General features: G+C 40.9%; 2 protein-coding genes and 1 long non-coding RNA gene across 6 annotated transcripts in view; 1 reads left to right on the top strand and 2 right to left on the bottom strand.

The window, feature by feature from the left end:
- Window positions 1-639: 639 nt before the first annotated feature.
- On the top strand, window positions 640-19,180 carry myo1ca (myosin Ic, paralog a). 3 transcript variants are annotated; one of them, XM_037748624.1, is made up of 33 exons: window positions 640-655; window positions 5,561-5,808; window positions 8,501-8,659; window positions 8,750-8,865; window positions 9,580-9,778; window positions 10,014-10,094; window positions 10,260-10,439; window positions 10,540-10,638; window positions 11,213-11,326; window positions 11,422-11,493; window positions 11,587-11,706; window positions 11,800-11,882; window positions 11,979-12,084; window positions 12,192-12,272; window positions 12,384-12,475; window positions 12,576-12,670; window positions 12,793-12,839; window positions 12,981-13,061; window positions 13,233-13,338; window positions 14,388-14,505; window positions 14,602-14,715; window positions 14,883-14,959; window positions 15,896-15,964; window positions 16,461-16,545; window positions 16,651-16,810; window positions 16,946-17,029; window positions 17,114-17,207; window positions 17,309-17,364; window positions 17,460-17,595; window positions 18,227-18,297; window positions 18,372-18,469; window positions 18,566-18,665; window positions 18,784-19,180. In XM_037748624.1, exons 2-33 carry the CDS (start codon window positions 5,791-5,793, stop codon window positions 18,808-18,810), a joined length of 3,138 nt encoding a protein of 1,045 aa, XP_037604552.1. In that variant the 5' UTR covers window positions 640-655; window positions 5,561-5,790; the 3' UTR covers window positions 18,811-19,180. The 3 variants fall into 3 exon arrangements, with proteins under 3 accessions (XP_037604552.1, XP_037604551.1, XP_037604550.1); XM_037748623.1 differs by lacking the exon at window positions 640-655 and adding an exon at window positions 5,236-5,390; XM_037748622.1 differs by lacking the exon at window positions 640-655 and having other exon boundaries at window positions 5,260-5,808.
- The window catches only part of LOC119475695, a 25,706-nt gene continuing 11,396 nt past the window's right edge, over window positions 5,389-19,698 (bottom strand). The window contains exon 4 of the long non-coding RNA XR_005203848.1: window positions 5,389-5,403. This is a non-coding gene — a long non-coding RNA (uncharacterized LOC119475695). The remainder of the gene's footprint in view (window positions 5,404-19,698) is intronic.
- The window catches only part of LOC119475692, a 2,539-nt gene continuing 2,018 nt past the window's right edge, over window positions 19,178-19,698 (bottom strand). Inside the window, exon 4 of one of the 2 annotated variants that reach the window (XM_037748625.1) lies at window positions 19,178-19,686. In XM_037748625.1, the coding sequence (XP_037604553.1) occupies window positions 19,504-19,686 (183 nt within the window). In that variant the 3' untranslated portion in view covers window positions 19,178-19,503. The remainder of the gene's footprint in view (window positions 19,687-19,698) is intronic. The other variant, XM_037748626.1, reaches the window with a different exon arrangement.

Genomic DNA, 19,698 nt, shown 5'->3' with positions numbered 1-19,698 from the left:
CAATGGCAATCTTTAATTTTTAATAATGAAAATGCATAAATCACAAGAACATTTTGTAAGGTGGTAATCACATAATATCATATGAAAAACATAAACTGATAAAGTCTTTATAAACTCACTACTAAGTGTACAGACAAACAGTTGGAGGGAAATAAGACTGCCTTGAGTTTCATCACTTCAATAGAAATTATACTCCAAATCATCTAGACAGCCAGATGTAGTGAAGGCAATATAGTCTAATATACTCATACATTATATGGTCCACTAGCATTTAGCTGCTCCACCTTTAACAGAGGCAATATAGTGTAATATAGTCATAAGTTGGCCTGTACAGTGGTACACTATATGGTCCACTAGCATTCAGCTGCTCCACCTTTAACAGAGGCTGGAATCAGTCATCAGCATCATATCTGATTACTTTGATGATTAACTTTAGTGTTGCCGCCTCCTAGCGGATTTATGGGCTATAATTTGCTGAAATGTTCTATCCCCCTTGCAGTGAAGGCTTAATGCGGTCGCAGTTTTTACTTTCTAAAAGCATTTTCTTGTAAATACGTTTGCTGTGTTGTAATTTCATCCGTCTGGATCCAGCAGTTCCAAGTGGGAGAGCGTCTAGTGTAACTTGTGGCCACCACCACTCTGCTAAGAAGACCAGGTAGGCATATTTCTATGTGTTTATGGTATATTATAGATATGAATGTACATTATATTTGTATGTGTGTATGCATGTTGTGTGTATTCTGTGCAAGATGCATACAATTTTTTTGTCATGCTTATACTGCATTTCAGTTACATTTATTAAAGCTTTTGTTCTGGGCGGTGGTAGAAGATATATTTGCTTAAATAAAAGTTGAATTATTTGTGACAGTGTAAAAATACTATCACAGGGAAAATCCTGCGTGTAGGTAGGAGCTCTGTTATTTGTTTTAAGAAAAGACAATGGGAATTTTCATCAGTTTGTGGCACCGAATGAAAAGTCAAGCAGTCATCAAACTTATTAGGATTAATCTTCTGGGAAGCAAATGTAATGGCAATCCATCCCATCCCTTTCACAAAAGTAGAGGCATAGGAGCCAGTTGAGTGTAATTGATATTACTACCACTAGGCAGAGCCCTAAGCCTTCCTATAATTCATAACATCAAGAGGAGCTGATCTAGTGATAAGCTCATGCTTGTTATTGTCCCAGTGATCATGCAAGGGAAGTTATACTATTGAACTGAAACCTCTTCCTCATTGTCAAGTTGACTGTTTATTATTATAAAGAGAAAATACACTTAAGACTACTACATCCTCAATAGACATTTGCTCCTTTTGTATTTTTGTTTCGAAATTCAAGCTCACTGCTTGTGGATTCATGGGGTTTTGTTTTACACCTTGATCAATTTAGTAGCCTTGTGGTGTAACAGGGATCCGGGGGATGAGAGGTGAGGACGGGGTGAAAGGGACAGCAGATGGGTGCTGAGGGAGCTCAGCGCAGATGGACGATAGGTGACGAAAAAAGCGTCTCTTCCAAGGACATGACAAACAGTTAGGAGAGCAAGGTTAGGTAACCATTCAATTTATTCTTCATCTTTTGGTTGACTTCATAATAGCTCTACACTGAAGCATAAATAATGCAACATAACAGGACAGAGATAGGAAGGAAGGAAGAAAGGCAGAAATTTGTTGATGTAAAATTTAGCATAGTGAGATTTAGATGAGTTAGAGATATGTGCTGCAGATTATATCTGATACCCACTATCTTGTTTATATATCTGTTGTCTATGTGTATGTGTATGTGTATGTGTAAGAGACAGGGAGAGAGAGAGAAACTGTAAGAAAGGGAAGAGAAACCCATTTCCCACCACGCCCAAATAGGTCATCATTCCTCCGAGATTCATTGTTATATTGAATCGGAAAATCTTAGCAATTTAAATGCAAAATGAGGAAAAGCGATTACTACACCTCAGACTCAAACACTGTACACACATGCAGTCAGTTTATGAGAAGAGAATGGAGGGTTATGCTAGGATTCCTTGGATTTTTTCCATTATATGTCATATGTTCAGAATTAGTTTTTGAGTTTTTAATGTAATTATCTGAAATTGAAGTCAGTCTCAGAGTTGCACTGTAAAAAAAAAAAAAAAAGAATATTTATTTCAGTGTTTTGGATTTTTTCGAAGTGGACTGGATGTAGTGACAGTTGAGGTTGGTAGTAAGTTGGTGTACTCCTGAGAGAAAGTTGGTTTAAATAAATCAGCTCAATTCTACCATCCATATTTTGATAGCAGTTACACTTTTGTCAAGTGTTAGACTCCAGTTTATCATGCATAACACATTAGGTTCTCTGCATTTTAAACCAATTGAGGAAGAAAACCATTTAAAGCAGCTAGATGTACACATGCAGCAGATGGCACTAAAAAATAGAAAGGTATAGTTCAGATCAGAACTGAGCTCAAACAAATGGTCATGAGGGAAGATCCTGAACATCAGGAAACAGCTAGGAAGGAAATCCTTCTTACAGGAACTGCTAAACAAAGATAGGAACACTTAACTTAGCTGGAAATAAGGCAGGAGGATACATCACAGGCTCAGGTGCTGAAGATGCACGCTATACCTTGGAACTTTAGTTTCTTTCTGGTTGACTTTAGTGTCTTTCTGATTTCATTGGCAGTGAGGTTGTGCCAGATGCTGCTATGTGTGCAGAGTAGGCAAACCAGATGTGTTAGCAGAGTACCCTCATGTTTTCCACATGCATGTGGTAACATATGCTATGTCTTGGATGCCCTTCAAAAGTAAGTCAAAAAATGCTGCCAGCAATCTATCTGCCGTATATTCAGTCTGAGGCGTCTGGGCATGGTTTGACCTCAGAAAACTTCTGACTTTTCTGATGACTCCGAAAGAGTAAATAGGATTTAAGAAATACTCAAACAAGCCCAATTGTGGATTTCTGAACAGAAACCAAGGTTTCTATAACACCTATCAGGTGAATGGATGTGAGTATATTTCAAAATTATGTTTTATTATTTATTTATTTTATGATAACCAGTGGGCAACTCCTAGGTCTTAAAAGTGTAGCCAATGCAGAAGTGCCTTAAACTTGCATTCTTTCTAATAGCCAGCAGGGGGCGACTCCTCTGGTTGCAAAAAGAAGTCCTTTTGTATAGGAGTCTATGAGAAAATAACACTACGTTGCACTTGATTTATTACCTCAGTAAACATTGTAAACATGAGTGTATGGTCTCAATCACTAGTTTCAATTCTTCTTCAATACAGCATGATGTTCATTTAGTAAATTATAGTCCCATTTGTCCGTGTTTTAGTCGTAGAACTTAAACCCTTTCACAGTGTGTCCTCAGTTTTTTGGTCGCCTAAAAATGTCTTAATCAGTGTTCGGTTGTACTTAGCTCCACCCTCTCGTGTCACTTCTCGTTGACCAAAATACTGGCCAAAATGCTGTACTCGAGGCTTCAAAACGGCAGTCCACAAATCAATGGGTGACGTCATGGGGACTACGTCTAAATTGCTGTGTTCTGAATATGTTAAGACCGCTTCTAGTGATCTTCACCGAACAGTGGTGGAGGAGCTTTTTTGTCCATGTGACCAGGGTTGGAAATTAGCACAAGCCAAATGCTGGTAAGATATTCAAGTGGCTGCTAGATTTGCTTTACTCACCAGCCAAAAAAACAATGGTAATCTATTGAGTGGCTGGTAGATCACTAGCCACAGCGGGTGGACACAAAAGTTCATTTCCAACACTGCATGTGACCCTAGGAGCTGAGTTGTTGTAGGCAGTAGATGCTGAGGAAATCTTCCTTGATACATTTTTTCCAAGAGAGGGTCCAGACTAAAGGCAAAGCCTATGACATATGACACCCAGTTGAGGTGAACCAGGGTCTGTATGGGCCTGAAGCTTAGCCTGAAAGTGGAGCTCACAAGTGAGGACGCATGTTGCTCCTGTGAACATGAACTCCTATTCAACATACTGTACTCATATTTCCAGAAACATTGCTTTTCGCATTTCAATTGTTCAACATAAATTAATTTTCATGTTTACTTCAGAAGCCTTTGATACAGTCACTGTATGTTTAGTAGTGCATCCTGAAGTTTACCGACCGCATAACTCTTGGTCCAGAATATTTCCTTAGAGCATTGTTTGGCGTTGATAGGGGAACACAACAATACCTACCATTCTGCTCTAGTCATCTTTTCTGCGCCAACTAAATGATCAACTATGGTCTCATTGTAGGAGTTTCTTTTGATTTTTCTAGCGCTCTATACAAAATTGACTTGCAGTGACTGATTATTTGAGGTGATGCTGGTGCAAATAGAGCTCATACAATTGTGGAGGAATGCAATGAGGTAATCGAGTACACTCATGGGAAAAATTCAAGTGAGGGAACATAAGGTGAAAGCCCCCTGAGGCAAATTTGTGATATATAATTGACTTGACTTGACTTGACTTGGGTAGATTTGGCACGACTGCTTACCATTTATAGTAAAAGAGGCAAAGCACCAAAATCAGGTTTTGAGTTATACCAATTGGCACAAGATCTTCTAAATAGTTTAATGAACGCAGTCGTATTAATTCTCCACTAGTTGTGTACACTCCATATATAGTGAGTGCTGAGGAGGGAGCAGCACGGAGATTTTTTCCTCCGTGCTTTAAGAACTATTGAGACGACCAGAGATTGAAAAAAGACAGAGAGGCTCTCTCCATCTGGGTAACATTATTCAGATTCCTCAGCGTTGGTTATTTGATGATGCTGGCAAAGGAAAGAGAGAGAGGCGTGGAGACAGAGCGAGGGAAAATGGGGTAAGGGCAAACACAAAGGGGAGGGAAACCAGAGGAGGGTGCTGTTCTCTCACAGAGACGAGATGTGGCCTTGACTGCACTCCCCAAAAATGCCTAGAGCGGGAGGGAACGCAAGAAGTGAGGAATCTAATGGTCCACGCACATTTTATGTAAAATTATTATTATGTTTCATTATGAATGTTGTCTGGAAAACCAACAAATTGAGGAATATGACAACTCAGACTAATATCATATTACTAACAGACTCTGCAGAAGGATATTATGATGATGGTGAAAGTTATTTCATCAACAGTGGAAGACAGCCACGAGGAGACAGGCGGTCTTGCTGGTGAAACACTTCCATAACTCACATCCCATGTGAATCTGTCTCAGCTTGTGGGAGAAAAGGGAGGGAGCAAACTTAAACAGGGAGGGAAGGAAAGAAAGAATGTACTGAGATCTCATCATGGGATTTCTGTTTTCTTCCCCTTTTTATATAGCTGCACAGTGATTACATGTTTGTAGTTTGGGGCTCTTAGCAAATTTTTCCAAACCCTCTCAGCTTTCTGGCTCTTCCCAACAGCTTACTTTTTTTTTTAATCCAGTGGTGTGACGTGTGAGTGGAGTTCCTGCCCTTGTTTCATGCAGTAGAGTTTAGAGGGAAGGAGAGGGACTCACAGAAAGGCGGACATTTACTCGACCTGTCAAAGGGAAGATGAATTGAAGGTATAAACAAGAAGGGGCTGTTTGTGTTTTGGCCTGAGTGCGTATGCTTTGTCCTCACAGGGGAGCCAGACGAAGAGGAGGAAAGACGCAGAGAAATAGACGAAAGCTGAGAGAAAGTGAGAAAGTAACTGACGTGGAGGAGAGAGAAGAAGAAAAGTTACCGAATTGTGTCGCCCATGGGCAAAGGTGGATGAGAAGTTACACTTGAAGAGTCTGTCTGACACGGGAGGAGGAGCGCCAGCCTGGGGGGACCCACCAATTCAGCCTTATTCCAACAACAACAGGACAGGATGAGGTACCAAGGCAGGGTAAGATCCTGACTACCATGATGCTCTTTGTTGTGTTTTCATGTTAAGTGCTGCAGACACTGACTGGATTTTGTGTGTGTGCATTATCTGTGGTTACACAGCGAAGCACAAGATCCGATCCACCAATTCACTGTCTCACTCATGAAGGGGGGAAGCAAAACAGAACAAAGAGTCACTTAGAGATTTTTTCTTTTTTTTGCACTTGTATGAGTCACTGTGTATTTTGGTTTTGTTTAAGCTTTCACCCAAGCAGCCCAAACAGGAGAAACTTGGTATTTTTCCACCATATCCATTACTGGCACATCAGTGGTTGGGAGCCAGCTGCAGTACCAGAGCAGCTCGCCCTGGGACAGAGTGGTGGGGCATGCCTTATAAGGAAGACAATCCGAATGTAGTCGGCCCAATGGAGCTTAGTCATGGGGCCTGGAGCCAAGTCCCACTGTTGGGTTAAGTCTCCTCACTGGTTGTCACTGCTACTGCACCTACAAACCTGCGGATTTCACTGAAGCTCCCTGGTACTCAGAGTCAAATCCCCCCATGAAGCACTCAATCGGTGCTGTGAGCCTGCCAGTTAGATCTCACTGCTGTAAAACTAACAACCGAGCCCCAGGTCAGTTCACTGACAACAAAGCTGCAAGGATTACATTGTATTCTGGTTATATCTCCACCCCAGACCTGTAGCCCTGAAGGTATCTCAGCCACAGTGTCTCCATAAAAACGGATTTTCACATCCTTTAAGATTTCCTCTACCCCATGCAGTAGAGGCAGAAATGTTATGGATGAGGCTTCTCATCATTAAAATAGAATTTGTTCCACATGTTTTGGTGATAAAACCAATGGGATAAAAGTAAAAAAAAAATGTAACTCATGACTGCTGAGAGATGGAACGTTGAAAACAATGTTTGCTGTGTTCTTGAGTCATATAAAAAAAGACAACCAAGTGAGCACAACAAGATTATTACACAAATTTGGATGTCTCGGACATTTGAAAGGTGGACTCTGCACAGACACTACCAGCACAGCAACTACTGTACGTCTTAATAGCATCACAGACGAACATAAAAGGTACGAGATCTGAGGAAGATGGAATGAAAGATTCATGCCAAAGAAGTCTGTTACAGTTCAGAGCCAGATAGAGCTGGCCAGCATCATCTACCGTGAAAGGTTGACGTGCATGCCGAACACATGGAGGTGTTTTCCAAGTTTCATAATAATGTGCAAGCCCACTATGAGCTATGTGGCATTATATGCAATAAGATGCAACCACATGCACTGATAAAAGTTAAACTAAAATAAGTTAGAAGTATACAACAGCACCTTCATGGCATCCCCCACACCTAAAGCTGTGTAAGGATAATTTTTGGTCTGCACTAGTTATTCCACTTTTGCCTCTCAGGTGTCATGAATGCAAATGTCTTGTTCACCATACATGCAAAAACAAGTATCCTAAGTGCTGCATACACAGCTGCTGACACACAACATAGAAACATTTAGTGGCATCCTCTGAGCGCCTGCCCTGAACCTGACCCTGACATTCCTTCATTGTATCCTTTGGAAAATCTGACTGCGAGCTGTAATTACTATCAGTAGGAACCAAGCCCACCTGCAGGAGTGGGAGAACAATACTCAAAGGTGAAGCAGAGAGGAGGGGCTGCAGTGGAAATGACCAGTGACTTTCCTTTGCTCTCACATCTTGGCTATCTTCCACTGTTGTCCTCTTGTTTTTTTAAGGATTTTCCTGCATCCAGCGGTCAGAGATAATGACCTTTTACCGGCGTTAACCAGCCAAATGAGACCCTTGAGAGGCCCTTGCATTCAAGTAAAACAGAAGTCCTGTGGAAGTGTAGCCCCTTTGTTCCACTTTCTGCTTGTTTTGTTTTTTATGAATGTGTAAAGAAAAACAGCAGGGCTTCTCTCATAAACGTATCTTTGATACTGGAGATAGAGTGCAGCTGGTTTGGCTGAGGTGTAGTGCATTGATTACACACTGAATTGTGCATCTGTATATTTATCATCAGTAAGTATTGACTGCTGACAGTTTTATCTCTTTGCATCTATGTGAGTCTGCACGTGGTGTGTGTAATATCTTACCTTAGGGCATATCTGAGAATTTCACTCTGCCAACTGTTTGCTGTCACAGTGGGGTTGACATGTACACACACTTTCCTCGTGGCATCGGTTAAATTCCGTCTGGCGATATAAAGCTGTGTGTACTGTACATAAATCATAATACACTATCTCCCTATCGCATAATAAAGGAGTCTATCCTGTCTGTTTATCCTTTGGATTCCTTAAATGTCTTCATTGTTTAATCTTGGCAAGGCCTGGTGGAGCTGTTCTTACTTTGTGTTTTTACAGTGTTGTTATGGAGATGTGGTCAGTAAGTCTTGAGACATTTGCCCTGATATTTTGAAGATGTTTTTGTCTCTTTTCATACATGGATTCTATCTTGTAATATAATTATGTGGCAATGATTGTAATATTGAGCGCCAGATGTTAATTATTTCATAACTGGGTGAATGTATCATGCATCAGATGAAATGGGATTAGGCCTGTTGTGCCTCCTGGTGGTAGACAGAGGGAAATTGCATCTATTTGAGGTTATTTGTAAAAACCTTGTCTCTTGCAGCTGAACTGTGTGCTTCATTTCTGCACCTCTATGTAATGTTGCCCCTTTTCTCTCTTCCTGTAGGAGGTGGATATTGAAGGAAGAGTGCGCCTGGTGATGGAGAGCGCCCTGACCGCCCGGGACAGGGTCGGGGTGCAGGACTTTGTCTTGCTGGAAAACTACAACAGTGAGGCAGCCTTCATAGAGAACCTACGGAGACGCTTCGGGGAAAACCTCATCTATGTAATAAAGCCAACTTTCTTCACATGTTGCAAAACATTTCAGTCGGCGTGGTGAAACATATTTATAATGTGTTCTAATATTTTGCCGTAGACGTACATTGGCTCAGTGTTGGTGTCAGTGAACCCTTACAAAGAGCTGGAGATTTACTCCAAGCCGCAGATGGAGCGCTACAGAGGGGTCAGCTTCTACGAGATATCGCCTCACATGTGAGTCACTTGATGGTCCTCAGACATTTATTTATCAAACTCCTCCACTGTCAACTGCCCAGCTCAAAATCACATGGCATGCTGAGAACCGTATAATACTAAATTGATTCACTGTGATCAAACAGGATTTATTGAGGCATGCATGAGACATTCAATAATATTTTGGGTATGTGTGTGTTGTATATGCTTTAATACTGAAACCTCCACACAGGCTTTCTATAGCTCAATAAATATACTGTATAATGGTGCATAACTTTAGGGCTGCAACTTTAGGCGGGGTCTGATTAATTAATCTGCTTATTGTTTCAGCTATACATACCTTACTATAATTAACATAAAAAAAATAAAATATATATATATATACTGTATATACATATATATATATATATACTGTATATACAGTATATATATATATATATATAAAAAACTTGGTATATTGATTTTGCCTCATATAATTTATAAATCGTTCATGAAATAAAATATTTAATCACAAAAAATGTTTTACCAGGTTTATGGATTTTTAGATTTGTAGGGAAATTTTGTATGTTTACAAATACAGTACATTTGATAATAACAAGCATGTAAACAACTGACTTTACAGTTATACCTCTGTATTCATCTGCATTCATTTGACTGAGGTGTACAAGTGTTTGCTTGACTTTATGTTTCAACCTTATGTTGATCTGTAGTTGAAGCTGTTTTTTTCCCCCTCAGCTACGCCTTGTCAGACAACACTTACCGGGCCATGCGGACCGAGAGGAAGGACCAGTGCATTCTGATATCTGGTGAGAGTGGAGCAGGTAAAACAGAGGCGTCCAAGAAGATCCTCCTGTACTACGCCGTCACATGCCCCACTAGTGATCACATGGCTACCCTTGGTGACCGCCTGCTGCAGTCTAACCCTGTTCTGGAGGTATTTAAACTGTAACACTATCACAGTTAAAAGCACAGTGAATTTAGACTTAGTTGTCTTACACAATATATGGTCTTTTATCTGTCTGATCTGAGAAATCTAAATGACCTTTGCACATTTGTTATTTGTAAATACTTCCTAATGCTTTTTCCTGATTGTTTGATTTTGTTATTCTATTGTTGCTCTTAATTACACTTCCTCCTTCTAATTTCCTGGCTTTTTTTGCTTTGCGCAGGCTTTTGGCAACGCCAAAACACTTAGGAATGATAACTCCAGCCGCTTTGGAAAATACATGGATATCCAGTTTGACTTTAAGGTAAACAATCCCTCCTTTGCTTTCACACTCTTTATAGACATCATACAGTATTTGCTTACGCCGTACTGATAACAGCAGTTAGTTTAGTTTAGTTATATCATTGATAGAAGCTCAAACATTCAAACCTGCTTTTAACAGTCACTGATTTTCTGTAACTCCTCCTAGGGGGCACCAGTGGGCGGTCACATCCTGAACTACCTGCTGGAGAAATCACGTGTGGTGCACCAGAACCACGGTGAGAGGAACTTCCACATCTTCTATCAGCTTCTGGATGGAGGGGACGACGACCTGCTTACCGCACTGGACCTGGAAAGAAACGCTCAGAACTACCACTATCTGGTCAAGGTGTGTGTGGTTTAGAAGTCTGATGACTTACTTGTTTTCAAACTGAGGTCAATACAATTGTACCGTAAGTTGTGGTGTAATATTTAATTGTCTTGCTCAGGGCAACTGTCCCAGACTCAGCTCCGTCAGTGACAAGAATAATTGGAAAGTTGTGATGAAGGCCCTGTCTGTTATTGGCTTCACCGAGGAAGAAGTGCAGGTGAGCAGCAATCACAGCCGTGACATTCACTCATGTTCTCTGGTTTACCACATTAAAGTAGAACACTTTAAAAGGTAGAGTCATAGGAATGGATCCAATACCAGCAATGTCCTTATAATTTGCATTACACTGGGAATATTATTTTCCACCATGATGGCCAAACATCATATGTCTTATCATCATAAACACATTCTGGACAACTCTACATGAATCCAAATGTATTGTTACAAGTTTATACCACAGGACCCTGTGCAGTTTTAATAGTGAAAATCTGTATTTTTTACATTGATTGTTTTTCACCCAAAAACATTGTTGTATCCTTAAGGCTTTTTTTTACTTCATAAAACATTTGCAAAGGCTTTTTGAAAGTTTTGAATCCTGCATTGTTTACATCAACTTGCTCCCTCAAGCATTTGTGGTGACCATGTAAATACAAGGGTTATTTTGAAAAATACTTTTTCATTATAAAGTACAATTTCTCTGGTTCTTCTGGTGACTGTCCAGACATTCATTTAAAAACAGACAGTACATCTGTGAGGTTGTTGTTAACTGACTTTCCTGTGTCTGACCTCAGAAATTGCTGAATATCATCGCCAGCGTTCTCCATCTGGGAAACACTCAGTTTGGGGAAGGGGAGGAAGGAGAAACTTATATCACCACTGAGACTCAGATAACAAATCTCGCGAAGGTCAGAACAGTCCCACTGGTATTATTGGATGTTGAAATATGCTAAAACACTTGCGAAAAGGCATAGCTGAGAGCAGATGTGTTGTTGTTTTCCAGCTGCTGGGTGTCGATGGTTCAGCCCTCGGGGAGGCACTCACTCACAAGAAACTCACTGCCAAAGGAGAGGAGGTGACGGCCTTTGTGTCCTTGTTTCTCGTGTTTTCACGTGTTTGGTGTGTATATCGTGTCATTTTATAATTTTGTGCCGTGCTTGCATTACAGATGATCAGCCCACTGAATTTTGAACAGGCAGTGTCTGCCCGTGATGCCTTAGCCAAGGCCGTGTATGGTCGGACCTTCACTTGGTTGGTGGAGAAGATCAATCAGTCAGTGGCTCTGAAGGTGCAGTAACTCAAAAACAACAGTGGCAATTCCATCATCATGTTGTGGGTCTGTTGGTGTGTTTTACTATTGATTACATTATACGTTATGCAGGAGGAAATCTACCACAGCGGTAAGGGCTGCTCGGTTATAGGGCTTCTAGACATCTATGGCTTTGAGGTCCTACAGCACAATAGGTATGAGTTATATATTTCCATTTTTCTCACGTCTTAGCTTTTGAACCTAACTCTAGCATCCATTTGGCCTAAGTTCCCTTATATTTCTCCCTACAGTTTTGAGCAGTTCTGCATCAACTATTGCAATGAGAAGCTCCAGCAGCTGTTTATTGAGCTCACCCTGAAATCTGAGCAGGAGGAGTATGAGACAGAGGGAATTGCAGTGAGTCCATTGTTGGTTGGGTACTCAAAATAAATAAGTTTGATATATTTATGAACATTTCTATTTCCATGCTAACACAACATTGTTCTCCCGCCCTCTAATGTCAGTGGGAGACGGTGAAATACTTCGACAACAAGATCATTTGTGACTTGATCGAGGAGAAGCACAAAGGCATCATCTCCATTCTGGTGCGCATGAAAACTCCCAGTTTATATGTTTGTCTTTGTAGATGGTGTTGTCTTACCCTCTGTCACTATAGGTAAACTTAAAGTGTGTAAAGTGTGACTGTATTTTTTCAGGATGAGGAGTGTCTAAGACCTGGAGAGACCGGCGACGTCTCCTTTTTAGAGAAGTTGGAAGACACACTGGGCGGCCATCCCCATTTTGTCACGTAAACATTGTCTTATATTAGATATATTGTTTGACACAGCTTCTTATATCAGCCGACTTATGTATGTTTAAACATTTCCGTATGTGTGTATGTCTTTCAGTCACAAGTTGGCAAATGGAAAAACTCGCAGGGTAATGAGCAGGGAGGAGTTCAGGCTGCTGCACTATGCTGGAGAGGTAAACTACAATGTCAATGGTAAGCTGTAATTTATCACTTAATTTTCTTCATGCATTCATTCCACACTTATTTCAAAGTACGACCCACAACCCGGCGATTCCTTAATGACGAGCTGCGGTGTTATTGTTTATCTCATTCAGGTTTCCTGGACAAGAACAATGATTCGCTGAACAGGAACCTGAAAGAGGTGAGAATAATGAAAATGGATAAGGTAGAGTCTTACCGCAGCCTTTAAAAACCCTTGTGTCTCTTGCCATGGCTTGAGTGAAGAGGAAGAGGAGGGGCGTGACGTGTTGACATGTGGTTGTGTGGTTTGGTCTGTGCTTAGGTCATGTGCCAGTCAGATAACCAGATCCTGAGTCGTTGCTTCCGCAGAGAGGAAGTGATTGACCAGAAACGCCCAGAGATGGTGAAAATTACACTCTCTGTCTCTCTATCTTTTTTTTCCCCAAGTAATTCTGTGGTTTATATATAATGATAATAAAGAAACCTATGATCTCTTTCAAAAACCCAAATACATACACACAAATATACAGAGAATTTCCCATAGTCTCATGTTTTCTTTTTATTTGTCCCTTAGGCGGCCACTCAGTTTAAAAACAGCCTGACGAAACTTATGGAGATCCTCAGGTCTAAAGAGCCATCCTACGTGCGCTGTATCAAACCTAATGATGCCAAGCAGCCAGGTACACTTTTTATTCTCAAATAAAAGCAGTTTTTTTAATAATGTTAACTGTGCTATCATGGCTTACATGGTAAATAAAAATCAAAGTCACGAGACACTGGACTCTCCTTTTAATGGAAATGTTCTCACTCACTGTTTAATTCATTTTGATTGATTCTTTCTTAGGGGTTAATGCTGTTAATAAAACTAAACAATTCCTGCAGATATTTCACAATAAAAGCCTCACAGGGAAATGGAATAAACTACGCCCCTGAGCAGGGTCTGAAATTAGCACCCGCCAACCGCCAAATGCGGGTAAGTTGTTGGCAGTGGCGGGTAAAATCGGCTATAGAATTGGAATAGAGAACCGGTTCCTAGTTGTCAGATTTCTTGGTATCTCATGCCTCCGTGACTATCGATTCCTCTGTACTGATGCTTCCCCACAATTTCGCATGCACAATGACGCATAAGCACGCAGTACCATGTTTCAGTTCGTTTTGGACCGGAGCCATGGCGGAGAGAAAAAAAAAGCACTAAACAGCATGGCGCTACTAAAGCTGAGGGGACACACCCTATTTTAAATACGTAATCGAAATCATTTGAATTGTGTGTTTTTATGCAAACAACCACTATAGATGACAATAACAAAACACCACAAAAAAAATACTTGTCTGCCATAGTGGCAGGCAGTGAAAAAAGTTAATTTCAGACCCTGCCCCTGAGGCATTTTAATGTGAAAGAGATTGTGGAAGTGTTTTGCATCAACAACAAATGAACATAGGGGATCAGAAAACAAGAGTGTTTATCACCAAAATATAAAAAAGCACATGTAAAACAAAGAAAATTAGAAATAAAGGCAGGTCTCTAATAATAAATATGAAATAAATGAAGGCCTGGTTGTTTCTTTATTTGAGGTAAAAAAAAAGGCCTCAGTCACTTCTTGAGAACTTACCGTATGTAATCTAATGTATAGTTTATATATACTACATACAGTATATGGTATAGTTATGGTGCCGTAAGATTTGCCATGAGTGTTTTATTGTCACCAGTAAATGCGAACTCTCCCTGCAGGAAGGTTTGATGAAGTTCTGGTCCGACACCAGGTGAAGTACCTGGGCCTGATGGAAAATCTGAGGGTCAGGAGAGCTGGCTTTGCCTATCGACGTCGCTTTGAAGCCTTCCTACAGAGGTGCCTGACCTTCTCTCTGAATGGCTTACAGCCTCAGTGACTGTTCTTTCGAATTACTGTCTACAGTATGTTATAATTATGCACATATGGCCACAGGTATAAGCCCCTGTGTCCTGAGACGTGGCCCAATTGGCATGGCAGACTGGCAGATGGGGTCTCGACACTGGTCAACCACCTAGGCTACAAACCAGAGGAGTACAAACTGGGCAGGTAATGTATTGTTGGAGGGAGAGAGAGAGGAGAGTTTGGTAACGGTGGTCCGTGACTAGCTCGGTGGGTACAACAGATTATGGGGCCACCCAGACTAAAGGGATGAAGTGTTCAATTGGCATGGTACCGTTACGTTGATCACAAATTTCTTTATCCACTTTCTGCAGGTCAAAAATCTTCATCCGTTTCCCCAAAACTCTCTTCAATACTGAGGATGCACTAGAAGCAAAAAGGCCAGAGATAGGTAAGTAACGGTGGTAAGGATTGTAAAAACTGGGGTATATGAATGGAAATGAAAAAGGAAGATTGTGAAGTACATTTGCAATGTGTTTATGGTGTCAGAGAGGTGATGATTCAACTCTGTCTGAGGTCAAAGTTGTGATATTGTTGTATTGTGAGATGTTCATGTTATTATTTCACACCTATTAAACAGCAAACCATCTCCTCACTGCAATCATCACACTCCTTCACAATGAACGTATTTTAAAGGACCAATATGTAATATATTTACTGCAATAAATGATAAAATGACCATGATATTTCATCAGAGATTGAGTAAACATGCTGAATTGAAATACTGGCTTCTCCAACAACAATGCTACAGCCAGTATGTTCTCCTTTGAAAATTTCTATTCCAGTCCGGAACGTCTGTTTTTGTTTTGGATCTGTGTGATCCCGTCCACGGCCCATTTCAACACCCCGTTGCCACAAATGAATCAAATTGGCACGCAAGTACGGCCTTCTGCAGCCATGGAAGCAAGCAAACCAACTGGATCAACAGAGATATCGTTAATATTAGATTCTACCTGACCTGAAAAGCCTCGGCACATCTCTCTGTGGTCCGTGTGCAGCTGGGTTATCAAGGCAGCGAGTATTTGAGACACACAGCCGGTGAAGTGATTCCGGCTACTGCTGACCAGAGGATAACGCTGTTACCCATTAGCTGTTACCCATTAGCTGTTACCTATTCTAAACGCTAGCTGTTTGTACTACATATTGCTCCTTTAAACATTTCTATTACTTTGGATGTATAATGAATACATAACATTGCCTGATTAATGCACAACATATCTAATCAGTGGGCTAACTCCTACACTGAACTATGAGTCAGCATCCACAGCAACACCTCGATGGAAAGGCATTAATCCACCTTTACTCTCTTTTATTTGTTGCGTTCCAGCTCTGACCCTGCAGACGTCATGGAGAGGCTACAGGGAGAGAGCCAAGTACCAACGCATCAGACGCGCAGGTCAGAGCACCTCCCACTGTCGACTCCCTCACAGTTTCCTATCTCTTCTTCACGGAACAGTCTCACTGTGTCCCTAAAACTGAAATAAATACGTGCATAACTACTCACAAAAGTGATCAGGTTTATTTATTATTTTCATTTAGTATTTAGCCTTTCAAACAAACTTTAGTGCGAGTCACTTTCCAGATGGGGTTTTACTTTCATTTTTACTTATCCAAATGTTGATTTTGGATTTCTTCTATTGTCATATTGGGACTATGTGCTTTGTTAATAGAATGCGTATAAAAATACTTTTGGGTGGTCATCAAAGTTTGGTCCACATTCCAGCTCATGTTTTTGGGTGTATAAACATGCGTTTGTTTATGTAGATTTGACTTAATCTCACTTTTCCAACACATCTGCTGACTTTCTATGCTATACTAACCTTGGGATGTTCTCTTTGACTGAGCATTAAAGTTTTCTTGGTGTTAATATATGCATGTATGTGTATGTATAGTGATTACGATCCAGTCTGGGTGGCGAGGGATGAAAGCACGCAGGAGGGCTAAGAGGCGTCGACAAGCTGCTGAGTTAATACGCAGGTGCTTCACTGATATTTTGTTACTGGTTGTTTCTGTATGTATTTTTGCGACTGCGTTTTGCATGTGCAGTTAATTTCTTTACTTATATCTGTCTCTTTTTTTCAGGCTCATAAAAGGTTTCATCTACCGCCATGAGGAATACTGCCTGGAGAATGAGTATTTCCTGGATCACCAACGCTACTCCTTCCTCAAGAATCTACGTAACAACCTGCCCAAGAGCGTTTTGGACAAAAGCTGGCCGACACCTCCTCCCTCCCTCGTTGAGGTACACGCAGAGGGTCATTTTGCTGACTCACATCATTACATACAGATAAAAGAATGAATATGTAGTAGAAGTAAGCAGAAACCTGCAGAGTTATTAATGCAAATTCTGCATTGTCAATTCCATGGTTCCCTACAGTCCTCTGAGCACCTGCAGAGGATGCACATGAGAAACATGGTCATGACGTATTGCAGAAGGGTCCAGCCTGAATGGAAGAAGCAGGTACACTTACTTCAGAAGGCCTTACTTGCTTTTTAAAAAAAAAAATAGTTTTCATATGGTTTGATTTTTCTTTCTTTGCTTTAGATGATGCAGAAGGTTGTAGCCAGTGAGATCTTCAAGGATCAGAAAGACAGCTACCCTCAAGGTGTTGGAAGGCTGTTTTTGGACTCCAGGCTGGGTGCGTACTGATACATGCATTGATTACCGCTGTCTGTACTAACTAGCACCATACAGAAGAGGCAACAACATTTACAGAGACGTTCCCTTTGCTTTTTATAGAACGCGAGCAAATCAATCTCAAAGTCGCCCAGACCCTCGGCAACGACAAAGTGCAGGTGGGATGGACCTTCTGTATCCGATGCCATCATATTAAATTTCTACGTACAATTTTCAGCCGCCTCACAGTAATGGGTCTCCTTGTGCTTCTCAGTACGGCGTTTCAGTCGTGAAGTATGACAGGAGGGGTTTCAAGCCTCGTCCTCGCCAGCTGCTCCTCACTAACACCTTTGCTGTGCTGGTGGACAAGACCAAGATCAAACAGAAGATTGACTACAGCGCTCTGAGAGGTGAGGTGGGGAGAGGGTGTGGAGATATGTATCATGTTAAGGTATTGAGCAATGTCCTTGAATCCATGATCACTGCTGAGCTCATTTCCATTTCTCTTATATTGTATTTAGGGCTGTTAAAGTTAACGCAATAATAATGCATTGATGCAACTCAGTTTTAAAGCTAGAGTGAAGATACTGGCAGCATATGAAACCTAAGGAATCCATTGGTACCTACCATGTCATACTAGCCTATTGCAAAGGAGGCTAAAAAAATGCTCCAAACTTACGCTAAATTGTGGCCAGCAAAAACTGGTATGGCCATTTTCAAAGGCCTCTCATTGTTATACCTGAAGAGGAGTTATTACATTTGTTATAGTTTTCAAATTATTTCTTTGACCTTCAGCAGTCACTTCTGCAGAAATATCCATGGCAACCAAGCAGTGTTTGTGTCCAATGCTCTTGTCATCCTTTGGCAGAAAAAATAGATACTTTTAACTGAGAGAATGAGCAATTATAATGAAACCAAATCAGGAGATGTGGACAGAGAGCTTTTGGCTTTTTACTGACTAAAGAATGTGGCTAAAACGTTACTGAATAATTCATTGTGATTGTGTTCAATAAGTCCAAGCCAGGTTTCCTCTTTACACAGGAATCTCTGTGAGCTCTCTCAGTGATGGGATGTTTGTTCTGCACATGCCCAACGAGGACAATAAGCAGAAGGTACAGTAAGACACAGTAGTCATGACTGTTTTACTATTGCACTACCACTCTAAATCCAGTTGTGTCTCCTGCAGGGTGACGTGGTGCTGCACTGCAACCACGTGATTGAGCTGGTGACAAAACTAGCCATGATGGCCAGCAAGGTCAACTACGTCAACATCAGCCCGGGCAGGTGAGGCCTCTCTGACTGCTTCTCTTTTGTGGTCAACCCAACAGTACACATGTCTCTATCCTGTCTTTTATTTGTTCCCTCTTGTGTGGCACGCAGCATTAGGTTTGTTGTGGCTCGAGGCAAGGAGGGAATCATTGACTTTGTCAGGGGATCAGAGCTAAAGGTGGCGAAAGGCAAGCGAGGACATCTGTTAGTGGTGAGTCAGTGGCTGTTCTGATGTCATGTGTGGAGCTTACAGGGACGAACGTTTTTTTCTTTTTATATTAAAAACTTTTCCGCCAAATGACTGCGTTCAATCTGGTTTCACTTTGCAGATTGCCCCTCGGATCAACAGCACATGAAGAAACAGAAACCAGACAAACAGTAACCCTTTCAGCTAACTGGAGGATTGCCACTCAGAAGTTACGTGTTAGTTTGTAGCTGACAGGATGAATCCACAAGCACACACAACACACTCAACAGAAGGAAGCTCCCTTATTCATTCATATGCATCATCATTATTACAAGAATGTCTTTAATGTTGCAATAATGACTGAATCTTTTTTTTTTAGAAAATCATAACATGAAGTCGTCACTGTTTCAAATGCTTCATCTCTTTATTGTCAGTCATGCATAAATATATTTCCACTCTATCAAATAAAAAATATAATAATGTAAAACACTGTATCTCTATATTGTAAGAGAAATAATAATAAACCACTTTGAAATAAATATCATCTTAATAAATATGTCAATAAATAGCAAATATATCTTTGGAAAGTCCAGTAGACTGAGGGCTTGGGGGGAAAAACAGCATGTTGGGAAGTGTTCTCTCGGAGCTTATTGCTAACTTACAGTTAGAGGTGAGACAGAAACTGTGGGAAATACCCAGGAAAGCCCTTAAACATACAGTAAAACATCATGTAAAAAGACACCAATAAAACACTAAAGTTATCACAACTATTATTCCAATTTAGCTGCTGCTTTTCAGTTCAGTCGTTTCTTGGTTTTGCCTGTTTGTGTGCATGTGTGTGTTGTCAGTGTTCTGTTTTCAGTCATAAGTGTGTTTTCGAAGCCAGTAAGAGGAAGTCTCTTGCCAGCTTGGTGAGGTAAAGGTCTAGATCCCTCAGAATGATGTAACCCTCCACTCGGCTGTCCCATTCTGTTTTGGATCTGGTTTGTGGGTTCAACGGTGTAGGAGAGGTTGGCTTCGTCCAAGAGTTCCTCATGTAACTCATCTGCAGAAGAAA

This window comes from Sebastes umbrosus, chromosome 17 (genome assembly GCF_015220745.1).
Source record: "Sebastes umbrosus isolate fSebUmb1 chromosome 17, fSebUmb1.pri, whole genome shotgun sequence".
Taxonomy (NCBI): Eukaryota; Metazoa; Chordata; class Actinopteri; order Perciformes; family Sebastidae; genus Sebastes; species Sebastes umbrosus.
Note: the sequence above shows the minus strand (reverse complement) of the source record. Positions and strands in the feature narration are given on the sequence as shown.